Below are 12,760 nucleotides of genomic sequence, written 5' to 3'. Positions count from 1 at the left end.
GATTCTGAAGCCTTGAGCTCTGTTTTAGCAGCTGGTCATGAAAACTGCAGCACAGTAAGTTGTGCAGTGAGCAGTTTTGTGCATAATGAGGTCTGGTTTCCTACATCTTCCCACTGTGATGACTTCAGTAAAAAAAACAATTTACTCAACTTCTAGGGAGATGCCTAGTTGGTCCCAACCTGCCCTGCAGTCCTACATCTTCCCTTTCAGCCCTCAGTGTACCTCCCTGGATGATTTCTGGTTTCTGTTGATTCCAGCAGAAATTGGCCAGGAGATAACAACTTTATTAGGGAGGGCTGAAGGACACAGACATACAGCATTCGTGGATAACATGGAGTTATGTGGCTGGAGATGGCAGCGGCTCCAGCAGGTCAGAGGTGCTGAACAGGAGGAACCCTGAGAAGGTGGTATCATCATCAGCATCTGCAAACAGCCCATTGAAAGTCTCTCCTTGATGAGCCTGCAGCCACACCTCATCTCCTCCCTGTAGCTCCAGGATGGCAGCTCCAGAGGCCTGGTCTTCTCCACTCTGATACCTGTCCACTGTGTGCAGCATCTTGATGCCATTTTTAACTAGAGCTACTCGGACGTTCCTTGAGTAGACTGTGATGTGGTAGGTGAAATAGTAAACACCAGGGTATTTACAGGTGAATTTGCCAGTAACTGCATTGTAGTCATTTAGACTATTATACAGCACCTTGTCAAACTTGATTGGGTGATTCGGGGGAGGAAATTTGGTGGCAATTGTAAGGCCGACACTAAAAGCACTCCTTGGCAGGACTGCTGGGGCACCTACATTCCCCTTATCTCCTCTGTCTCCTTTCAAGCCTCTTTCCCCCTGAACTCCTGGATTACCCTGTGGCCCCAGATCTCCGGTATTACCTTTAGGACCTGGATTACCAGTCAGGCCAATTGGCCCTGGGAAACCAACTCTTCCAGGGTGGCCAGTTTCACCCTTTGTCCCTCTTGGACCTATGGGCCCAATGTCTCCTTTTAACCCCTTTTGTCCTTGAAGTCCCAGCTCTCCCTTCTGACCTTTGTAACCCACTGACCCTATAATTCCTTTTGGTCCCAGTTTCCCAGGTCGTCCTCTTTCTCCTTTATCTCCTTTGTTCCCCTTCTCTTCAACAGTCCCTTTGGCTCCTAAATGAAAAAAAAAAAAAGAAAAAGACACTATCTTGTGATCTTCCACTGGATTAGTGGGGCACAATGAGTTTCAGTATGAAGACATATCTGTGTAGGTGTGTGTCAACACTGTATATACTGTGCTCACTGTACATACAATTTCTCATACATGTAAGTGCAGGACAAGCATAATACCTTAAGGACCTGATATTGTGTTAAAAAATAGGTACCCTGTCTGAGAGCAGCAAGAATAAGCTCAAAGAAAGGAAGGTGTGATTTGTCTACAGGTAGCACTGAAAGCTCACATCCTCTCAGGCACAAGCAGCATCTGTCCAGACACTTGTTCTCGGCCTTTGGTATGCAAAATGGGGGAGATGGCTCACGATTTAGTCAGAGGAGGGTTCTATTTAGACAACACCTAGAATTTGTTTGCCACGTGTTTCTGTGACAGAACTTTGCTTGAGTTACTTAGATTGCTACTGCAGTGCAACTAAAGGCTTTTTGTCCTTGTTATTCACTACCATATGCTCCATTTATCCTTCATTCACTCTCGAATTGAAGCTCAAAGCCTTTGAAAATCCTCTGATTGGTGCACAAGGGTTTGAAGGTGAAAGTCTCATGATGTAAAGCTCATGTTAAGGATCTTTGCACAGGAGTTAGCAGGGCTCATTGGAAGATCTTTAAAATAGATTTGAAGGGGGAAAGGGATAAAACCAGGCTTGCTAGAGATAAGCCTGGGGGTGGCATGCCAGTATTTGAGGGGTGGTGTGCTAGTGAGGTCCTTCGGTCTGCCGTCTCAGTGAAGGTAGGGGTTGGAGATCCATGCAGCAGCAAAGACACAAGGATTATTGATGTGTTAGAAACCACGGAAGCACCTGAGAATGGTCACATAAGAATTAGGGCTTCTCCCCCAAAAAGGAGGCGGGATCAATAGTCCTACTGAAGTGCATCTACACCAATGCACACAGCATGGACAACAAACAGGAGGAGCTGGAAGCCACTGTGCAGCAGGAAAGCTACAATATGCAATGGATGGCTGTAACCTCTTCAGAAGGGATAGGCAAGGAAGGAGAGGTGGTGGGGTAGTCCTGTATGTTATGGAGTGTTTTGATTGTCTGGAGCTTAATGATGGTGACAACAGGGTTGAGTGAGATCAGGGGGAAGGCCAACAAGAAAGATATCGTGGTTGGATTCTGTTATAGACCACCCAACCAGGATGAAGATGCAGACAAAATATTCTATAAGCAGCTGCAAAAGTCTTACAATTGCTAGCCCTTGTTCTCATGGGGGACCTCAACTTACCAGATGTCTGCTGGAAATACAATACAGCAGAGAGGAAACACTCTAAGAGGTTCCTGGAGTGTGTGGAAGATAACTTCCTGACACAGCTGGTGAGTGAGCCAACTAGGGAAGGTGCCCCGCTGGACCTGTTGTTCACAACCAGAGAAGGACTTGTGGGTGATGTGATGGTGGGAGGCTGTCTTGGGCATAGCGATCACAAAATTATAGAGTTTCTTGGAGAAGAAAGGAGAGGGTGAGCAGAACTGCTACCCTGGACTTCCAGAGAGCAGACTTCAGCCTGTTTAGGGGACTGGTTTACAGAGTCCCTTGGGAGGCAGTCCTGAAAGTCAAAGGAGTCCAGGAAGGCTGGACATTCTTCAAGAAGGAAATCTTAAAGGTGCAAGAGCAAACTGCCCCCATGTACTGAAAGATGAGCTGGCAGGAAAGAAAACTGGCCTGGCCGAACAGAGAGCTTTGGCTGGAACTCAGGAAAAAAAGGAGAGTTTATGATCCTTGGGAGAAGGGGCAGGCCACTCAGGAGGACTACAAGGATGTCATGAGATTATGGAGGGAGAAAACTAGAAGGGCCAAAGCCCAACTGGAACTTAATCTGACTTAAAAGACATTAAAAAATGTTTCTATAAGTACATTAGCAACAAAAGGAGGGCTAAGAAGAATCTTCATCCTTTATTGGATGTGGGGGGGAACATAGTGACAAAGAATGAGGAAAAGGCTGAGGTACTTAATGCCTTCTTTGCCTCAGTCTTTAATGGTAATACCAGTTGTTCTCTGGGTACCCAGCTCCCTGAACTGGAAGACAGGGACAGGGAGCAGAAAGAAGCCCCCATAATCCAAGGGGAAGTGGTTAGCGACGTGCTACACCACTTAAGACACACACAAGCCTATGGGGCAGGATGGGATCCACCCAAGGGTACTGAGGGAGCTGGTGGAAGTGCTTGCTAAGCCACTTTCAATCATTTATCAGCAGTCCTAGCTAACCAGGGAGGTCCCAGTTGACTGGAAGTTAGCAAATGTGATGCCCATCTACAAGAAGGACAGGAAGGAGGATCCAGGGTACTACAGGCCTGTCAGTCTGACCTCGCTGCCAGGGAAGGTTATGGAGCAGATCATCCTGAGTGCCATTATGCGGCACATACAGGACAACCAGGCAATCAGGCTGAGTCAGCATGGGTTTATGAAAGGCAGGTCCTGCTTGACTAACCTGATCTCCTTCTGTGACAAGGTGACACACTTAGTGGATGAGGGCAAGGCTGTAGATGTTGTCTACCCAGACTTTAGTAAAGCCTTTGACACCGTTTCCCACGGCATTCTCCTAGAGAAAGTGACTGCTTGGATGAGTATACTCTTTGCTGGGTAAAAAACTGGCTGAATTGCTGGGCCCAAGGAGTTGTGGTGAATGGAGTTAAATCCAGTTGGCAGCTGGTCACAAGTGGGGTTCCCCAGGGCTCTGTACTGGGGCCAGTTCTGCTTAATATCTTTATCAATGATCTGGATGAGGGAATCAAGTGCACCCTCAGTAAGTTTTGCAGATGACACCAAGTTGGGTGGGAATGTTGAGCTGCTTGAAGGTGGGAAGGCTCTACAGAGGGATCTGGACAGGCTGGATCAATGGACCAAGGCCAACTGTATGAGATTCAACAAGGTTCAGTGCCAGGTCCTGCACTTGGGTCACAACAACCCTATGCAGCACTACAGGCTTGGGAAGGAGTGGCTGGAAAGGTGGAAAACGACCTGGGGATGTTGATTGACAGCCGGCTGAACATGAGGCAGCAGTGTGCCCAGGTGGCCAAGAAGGCCAATGGCATCCTGGCTTGTATCAGAAATAGTGTGGCCAGCAGGTCTAGGAAAGTGATTGTCCCCCTGTACTCGGCACTGGTGAGGCCGCACCTCGATTACTGTGTTCAGTTTTGGGCCCCTCACTACAAAAAGGACATTGAGGTGCTGGAGCATGTCCAAAGAAGGGCAATGAAGCTGGTGAAGGGTCTACAGCACAAGTCTTATGAGGAGCAGCTGAGGGAACTGGGGTTCTTTATGTTTAGCCTGCAGAATAGGAGGCTCAGGGGAGGCCTTATCTCTCTCTACAACTACTTGAAAGGAGGTTGCAGCAAGGTGGATGCCAGTCTCTGCTCCCAAGTAACAAGTGCTAGGAGAAGAGGAAATGGCCTCAAGTTGCACCAGGGGAGGTTTAGACTTGATATTAGGAAAAATTTCTTCACCAAAATGGTTGTCAAGCATCAGAACAGGCTTCCCAGGAAAGTGATTGAGTCACCATCCCTGGTGGTATTTAAAAGACTTGTAGATGTGGTGCTTAGGGACATGGTTAAGTAGTGGACTTGGCAGTGCTAGGCTAACAGTTGGACTTGATGGTCTTAAAGGTCTTTTCCAACCTAAACGATTCTATGATTCTATGTTAGCAGTTAATAGACAAAAGGTACCATAATGATCATATGCTCTATCCATCAGGGAAAAAAGTTGATAATTTCTGCATAAGAACCTCTGGCTTTTGATGTTAGGAGTAATGCTGTATTTACAGTTTACTGTTCTCAATTTACAACTGAGAGTATTTAACAGCAGCAATGAACTGAAAACAGGTGGGATTGTATGTTGAGCCTCTGGGAAAAGCAGCACGGTCCATCATGACAAGGACACAGGAAAAGAAGGTAGCTTTGTTAATTTTAAACATTTGTGGCTTTATGTCTCACGCTCCTTCCAGGACTGGGGTCGTTTCTGATAGACTGGAGAAAAGTCTGAGGGGTGTAGAGCACCTTGTAATTACTCCCAGGCATAGTATATACCATATGTTATTTCTCAGGGTCAACTTCAGGATTTTGGAGAACCTGGACACTGTATTTGGCAGGCTTCTGTGCTTTTGTATATATACATTGTCTGTGTACAGTTACTCTAAGGATCCACAAGTCCAGCAACTCAGAGTTACTAAATTTGTGCAGAATGATGTGATGCCACTTGCACAATGGCTGACTCCCCACTTTTATGCATGAGTCACTCTGCGCATGTACATCCATCTGACACAGGAGACATGCTGCATATGCATAGGTTGGCTGCACAGGTGAAGTATACAGGATCTACTGTATTTTTAGGTGTATAACTTGTGTCTTCTACAATTTCTTTTAAAAGTCCCTTTCCTTGAAGTTGCATACATAGCTACAGGAGCCTCACTTTCCTGAGGTAACTGCAGATGTGGCATCTTCCCCAACAGCTGACAAAAGGATCAGAGATGGTAAAGGTAGGATAACAGACTGAATGAACAAGTTGTAGGGCATCAGAGGCAGCAGGATAATTGGAGGTGGCCAATTCCTCTTGTATTGTCAGCATATGTGTGCAGACTCTACTACTTCTGGAAAATGTTTTTTTAACCTTTATGGTACTTTCACTACAACAAGAATGTATAGCATGTCCAGTCCTCACAAACACAAGGGCAGCAGTTGGCAGACAAATAATAAATTGAAACACTTCTTCTCTGACCTTGTTCACCTTTCTCTCCATTTACACCATCTTGTCCTGGACTGCCAGGAAGTCCTGCTTCACCTAGTACGGAAGAAAAAAACAGATTTTCATTAAACAATTAAATTACCAGAAAACTTGGGATGAATCCTTCTCTAATCCTTCCTCTTCAAGCCTGGATAAACAGTAATGTAAAGAGTAGTCTTATTCCTGAGCTTTAGTGGGTGCCACTGCTGGTACTTTAATCTTATGGAGAGACTGACAGCAAGCTCAGAAACTGCTTGAGGACAGTGCTTTTTTGAGATAGAGGGAATCCTTGGCATAAAGAGGTGGGTTATTGAGACATGTAGAGGAGCTATACCCTGGTCAGGATGACCAGTGTGAAAACCTCTTCTCCTGTTGTTGCCTCCATCCATGGAAGATACCAGCAGGAAAAGAGTGACGAAGCTACATTCAGCAAGAAGCTCTGCGGGGACAGGGAGCCTAGTAGTGAAACAATGGTAAACTCCACTCTCAAGAAGAGACATCTGCAGGGATTTGGCCAATGGTAATGAAACATTACAGTGGAATAATATTGCCTGTAGATCTGAGGAAGGCATTCACACTCTTGATCCCTGTATCTAGCATGACACGGACTTTCCACTGCTCTAAAGAGAGCCGTTATAGAAGTAATTTTTGTAGCAACATCGCAGGTGACCAGGAGGTGTGTGATCAAATACCTGCATTTGCATCCAGAATGCAACAGAATTAAAAAGAGTTGGCAGTTTGTATGTAACCATATTCCAAGAGTAGCTCTCTGGCCATATGGACCAAAGAACATTTCTTTAGCAGTTTTCTGCTGGACAGTCCAGCATCTGCTGAAATTTCATTGATTTGGTAAGGAACAAAACTAAGTTTCATGTATTTAACTGCAAAGGTGTATGTATGTACAATATAAACATACAATATAAAGAATGGTACAGTAACCCCAATTTGAGCAAAGAATAGTACAGTCATCATTAACTTAATTTAGGAAAAAAAGCTGGGGACTTTACCAAAAAACAGTGATATGTGATAACTCACTGGAGTAAAGTGAGGACCTTTATAAGAAATGAGAAGAAATAAGCTCTAGATTTTACATCTTTCAGACTTTCCTGGACCCCTGCATATAGAAAAAGAAGGCAGTTAATTGTATGTGCCTATTAAGAAGCTAATGGATTTTTTTGTTTGTTTGTTTCTGGATTTTAAAAAGTTTTGGTTTTAGCCAAGGTAGGGCACTGAAAGCAGAAGGAGCATGCCAGTGGTTGCTTGACAGAGAACTCTAAATCATTTTATAAACAAGAGAGTTCAAAATAACTCTTTAGCAATCACTGAGGTAAGTACATAAGTGGGTAGACTTGTCTTTCAGTGGCCCAGGGCAGGCCATAAGCAGTGATAACTCTTCATTGCCCAAATTATAAGTGCTGGTTGTTTTTCAGCTGATCTAGTTTACTGTATAGTCACACAAACAGTCATGGTGTATAAGAGAGAAGAGTCAAGTGGTAGGAAAAGGATCTGGTAGAGGATCCTGCCTATGCCAGCATAGCCATTAAAGAACCACACATCAAACCACACTTTCCACACTGATTCTTCAGCATACACTCTATGCAGAGGTGTGTACTTTTCTGGTGGAGCAGGTGATTCATTAGCTTAGCAACTCGGTCTGTTAAAGGCAGACATTTTCACTAGGTTGAAAGACACAGTAAAACGCTTCAGCACATTTTAAGTAAATTTCTTTTAGACTATTGACCTCAGTTTGAATTATGTACTAGATTATATACTCCACTGAAAAGGCCTGTGATTCACAATCCTTAAGATCAGCACTTGAGTTTATCTAGTAAGTACAAGTTTGATCTGGACTGATTTGTGCAGCTGAGTTAGCCAGGCCCACAATAACAGTGTTTGTGACATGTTTATGCATTAAGCCATAATGCCACCTGCATGACACCACACGCTAGCTGACCTAACATAAAGCCTATTAGGGAAAAGTTCCACACCCCCCCCCCCCCCAATCTTGTGAACAGATTTGAAGCAGTAGATTTGCATTTGTTCTGTGATTTGCATTCTGGGGCTGTGTCACTTCAGATGAAGTGTTATATGTCCACATACCCACAGATGTCCACATTGCCCACCTGTGCAACCCTGGCCTTGATATTCCAGCATGGATGCAAGGGCCATTGTTATCCTGAGGTTTAAAGCACTACAGGGATTATTAGCTTTAGGATGCTGAGAAGATTACCTCTGTCTTCAATATCACACTCAAATCTCTACTATAGCCTGTTAGAACAGACATGAATCCTACCCTGTCTTTCAGTAGTCACCATTCTTGAACTTCCCTCTAGTGGCTCTTGAGTTACAGCAAGTAGGCACACACAGAAACAAGTTCTACGAATGTAAAATTTAGATAAGAAAGAGAAGTCTTCTTACCACTGCACACTTCTTATTACACTGAACAAGGTATCAGTTGTTGGAATTTTTTTTCAGGGCTTGAAGTGCTTTACAGAAATATAGCCACTATCTTAGAGATGTGTTCCCAAAATAGAAGGTAAAGTCTTTCTTCTTTTGTTTTTATTCCATGGACCTGACCTCTCCATAGTATCAGCTCTCTTGCTTTCTTTATTAGGTCTTTCTTTATATTTCCTTCTTCAAACACATAAATGACAAATGTCTGAAATTTTTTCTAAAGGCTAGGCAGAATAATCCTGTTAATGCAGAGTGACTACAGTCAATCTTGGGAACTAATGGCATTGCATTTGATACATGAAATCATTTATTCTGAACATAATACCTGTATCTCCCTTGTCGCCTTTTGAACCGTCACGTCCATCACGACCAGGTATGCCATTGTGCCCAGGATTGCCGGGGATGCCAGGATACCCTTGGGTGCAGACGTCCTGTCTTTGTGTTTCTGCTGTGCTGACTACAATAGCCAGCAGTATAATCCAGCTTTTCATTCTTTAGATAGGTTATATGATTTTGTCTGAAAGATTTAAGAGAGCAAAAGTATGTCCGCCTAAGTCAAGTCTACCTTAGAAGGAGATGCAGGGTGGGGGAGGGAGGAAAAAAAGGAAATGGTTTTTCACCATGTCTATTGTTTTGGTTTGTTTTATTTATAGGTCTCTATATAGCATTAAGTACAGTCTTGGAGACTGAGCGCTATTTCAAATAATAATTTAATGGGAGTATCAACCATAGTGCCATTATACATTTGAAACATTAACTCAGCTTTATACAATTCAAAATATTCCTTAATTCCCTGTGATTTGGAGCATCAGGTTCTGTCTCATAGTTTCTTATGCAGTATGACTTGTGGAAATAAATGACTCTGCAAAGGAAAATTTTGATGCGGGTAGATGGTGAGCAGCGGAAAGTCACAAAAGCTCTGGGAAGGTTTAGAGCTATCCTTGATGTCCTCAGGATCTAGCCAGCAAACAAGAAAACAACAGCTCATTGCATCCCACAAAGTTTCACACTGCTCTATTTAAACCATGAGTGCATTGACAAAGACCAGATTTCATGGATTTGGCTGAACTTAACCCAAATTTCAAGATCATAATAAAAAGGCAACTTGGGCCAAAGTGATCATCTTCCCCCCTGACCCCACCCCATCCCCAGCAATTACAACAAGGAATATACAGTTGCAGCAGCTATATGCCGAAGAACTTCCAGTGACCTGTCTTACTCCAATCAAAACCATGAAACCCCAATGTCTGGAAAATCTGCAATGAAGTGCGCTAATAATAATGTTGTTGCTGCCCTAAGTTCAAATGGACAGTCAAAATTTCAAGTCTTTAGGGGGGTGTTTCAGGTAGGACCAGTGATTCCGCATTCATACTCAAGGATTCATACAATGTCCTGTTTCTTTGAGCTGTAGTTTTACTTACATAACATACGGGCATTCTCCTTGTTCAGAAATCTCTTCGTAAACTCCTCTAGCCAGAACAGTGCCCAAAGAGGAGCTATTTCATGGCTATTGCTGCCTTTCAGAACCACGCAGAAGCCTGTCTGCATCTTCCAGCTTCCTCTTTCCTGTTTCAAACACTTCCTACCAAATGTCACCTTATGCATTTGAGGTCTGTAAGGAAACTCTTCTCTCTGATCTCCAACCTTTTATCAGTGTTGGACACTAATAACCCAGCATCTATCTAATAGCTTCTTAAGGGAAAAATAATATAATTGAGCCAGTCAAACAGCTCATAACCAAGAAGCAGCAGAGTTCTTAATGCCCACTTTTCCATCCACATTTCTTTCTGCACCTACTCATGACTGCACAGTTGTATCTCTCATCTCCCAGGAGCTGGCTCTGGTGCCACAGGAGGTGAACTAGGGTAATTCAACCCCCTAATTCACCACAAAGCAATCATCTTTTTCTCTTTTTTTTTTTTTTTTTCATTGGAGTTAGTCGTCTACTGGGTTAATAAGTTGAATGACCTCAGAGGGGGTCAGAGCTGGAGCAGAGTAAGATGAGCTCAAAGATGTGAGGGGTCAAGTAAGAGAGTTTTTTGGCAAAAACAAGTCTTTAGTCTGGTTCTCCCCCTTCATGTAACTGTTCTACTTAAAGTCCAGCTTATATTTATCCTTTCATTAGAGTGTCCCTCCTGTATGTCTTTTAATATAGGCCCGCTGAAATACATTGATACTTAATTCTGGACACAACTGGTTTAAGTGAGTGTAAAAGCAATTAATGGGAAGCGATTAGACTGAGAACCAAAAATCAAATAGCAACAAAATTAATGCCCATTTTATTTGGAATTATTATTCATAAATATCTAATGCACAGAAGCTTGGGCTATATAGGTTAAGTACTTACACAGGTAAAGGGGATAGTCAGAATGAGTAAATTTTACATAATTGGTTTTTGAATTAGTTGTTTCATTAATGAGAACTTAATACTAAGATCAGTAGTCCTTCTGAAATATTAACTAGCATTCACTAAAAAAATTATGTCTTCTGTTTAATTTCTTCACCACCATTTCTCAGTCTTATGAAACAATGCACACAAATACCATGTAGAGAGACACTAGTTATGTTCTCAATAAGAATAATTACACCCTGTTAGCAGTATTCGATCTAAATATTTTTTTAACTTAATTTTTAAAGGAAGACCTTAATTTTGGGACATGTTCCTTAATCTATTTATTTTGTCTTCAGAAAAGTTCCCCATTTTGCCACAGTTACTGGAAATGTGATTTACAGTGCCTTTGCCAATGGTGTACAGAGAGATGTTTGATCACCCACCAGCAAAATCCCGCTTTGTCTGCTGCTGCTGATGGTTGGCACTAAAGAAATCTGAAAATAGATTAAACATTTGCTACTTCTGAGCTATGTAAACATTTGCTGCCTTAGTCAAAGGACTCCAGAGGAGTTCAAAAGGAAGAAGTGCTCTGCATGACACTGTTAGGATATGATGCACCCCATGAAGAAGTCTGACAGTCCTTATCCACTGACAGAAAACCCCATTCTTGCCTAAGGAATAGACAGTTCGGTCCTCATATATGCACTCCTCTCCACAAGCTGACAACATCAACAGCAGCAGCACCACCACCACCATCATTACGTATCTTTGGTCTTACCTCATTCACTTTGTACTTGCAGTGATCTTGGGCATCTTTAACCAGAGTATAAGAGCTTCATGTAAAGGAATGCATGCGGCAAATATGTGCCTTGAGGACAAGCACTTGGTTGGTCACTAAATTCTCAAAGGTCAGTGATTTAATTTAGAGAGCTGTTCAATAATTAAAACAGAGGTTTAAACTGGAATCTTCCTATTTATTCCAATACTAAGCTGAAGTGCTCTGTACTTTGGCTTTTACCACTGTTACATGAAAGAAAATTGTTTAAAAAAGATTAATAAGGCTTTGATTTGCCAGTTCCATTATACAAATGCATTACACAAATGTTAATCTTTGACAGCTTGGTTGGTTTGTGGGATGCAAGGCATGACTCATACCATTATGGTGCTGCAAAAACATGTAATAAAGTTAATTTCTGTATCAAGCAATTTACAATGCAATTAGGGACAAAAATACATAGAAATTAACAATGCTGTGAATGTAGCATTACAAATATTAGGTGATTATGGAAAAGAAGTAACAGAGTTGAAATAAAGTAAATAAATGGAATGACAAAGAGAGCTTTTCACATTTAAGTAGCAGGCTCCCCATCTAGCCATTCAAGCATCAGTCAAAGCTACTGTGCTACTAAAATATATATTTTTGGTAACTAAATTTGAAGAAGCCATAACTTCATACTTAACTGTGTCTTCCTGAAACTACTGAACCTGCTGCTGTCTAAGGACTAGTGGAAATAAAGCAACTGAGCATATCAACTCCTTAAATGCTGATCATGAACACTGAAGGATAAAACCAATAGTAACAGGAGTTAATGTGTTATGGGAAGTGGCCTTAATTCACCCCTGTTGGTGCAAGTGACTGAAAACACTGTGTCTGAGGGGGTTCCCACACTGCAAAGAAATGACGTGTGGTCTGCCTATCAAAGAAGGTATCCTCAACACAGCTGAGCAATGAATAGTTTTCACAAAGGTCTTCACCACCGCCCTGTGGTAATAAGAAAATATTGCAAGCGTAATGGCTCCCTGGTTTGTATCTGGGACATTGTATCTACCACCATGCTCTGAGGAAAAGGAAGGACAATGTGCAGCAATTAGCCGCTGTACTTGAATGAACTTCTGTAGCCAAATTAGCCTCGCTGCTGTGCTAATCAAGAAGAAATGAGAGTCATGACAGACAATCCTTTTCTCTTTACCCATGAGGCACCATCTGAAATTTTCTAAGGTTCTTAGCTTCAGTCTTCTCTCACACTTCAAAAGTTTGAGTCATTAAAAAATAGCCCA

General features: G+C 42.6%; 1 protein-coding gene across 2 annotated transcripts; it reads right to left on the bottom strand.

The window, feature by feature from the left end:
- Positions 1-269: 269 nt before the first annotated feature.
- On the bottom strand, positions 270-12,230 carry C1QTNF9B (C1q and TNF related 9B). Of its 2 annotated transcripts, none has more exons than XM_074816984.1 (5): positions 11,481-12,230; positions 8,696-8,887; positions 5,911-5,973; positions 1,053-1,143; positions 270-423 (listed from the first exon to the last, which is right to left on the bottom strand). In XM_074816984.1, the coding sequence occupies exons 2-5, from the start codon at positions 8,859-8,861 to the stop codon at positions 417-419; spliced, it is 327 nt and encodes a 108-aa protein (XP_074673085.1). In that variant the 5' UTR covers positions 8,862-8,887; positions 11,481-12,230; the 3' UTR covers positions 270-416. The 2 variants fall into 2 exon arrangements, with proteins under 2 accessions (XP_074673085.1, XP_074673084.1); XM_074816983.1 differs by having other exon boundaries at positions 270-380.
- Between the last annotated feature and the right edge of the window lie 530 nt (positions 12,231-12,760).

This window comes from Strix aluco, chromosome 2 (genome assembly GCF_031877795.1).
Source record: "Strix aluco isolate bStrAlu1 chromosome 2, bStrAlu1.hap1, whole genome shotgun sequence".
Classification (NCBI taxonomy): domain Eukaryota; kingdom Metazoa; phylum Chordata; class Aves; order Strigiformes; family Strigidae; genus Strix; species Strix aluco.
The sequence above is the reverse complement of the archived record's forward strand: the minus strand, read 5'-3'. Positions and strand labels throughout refer to the sequence as shown.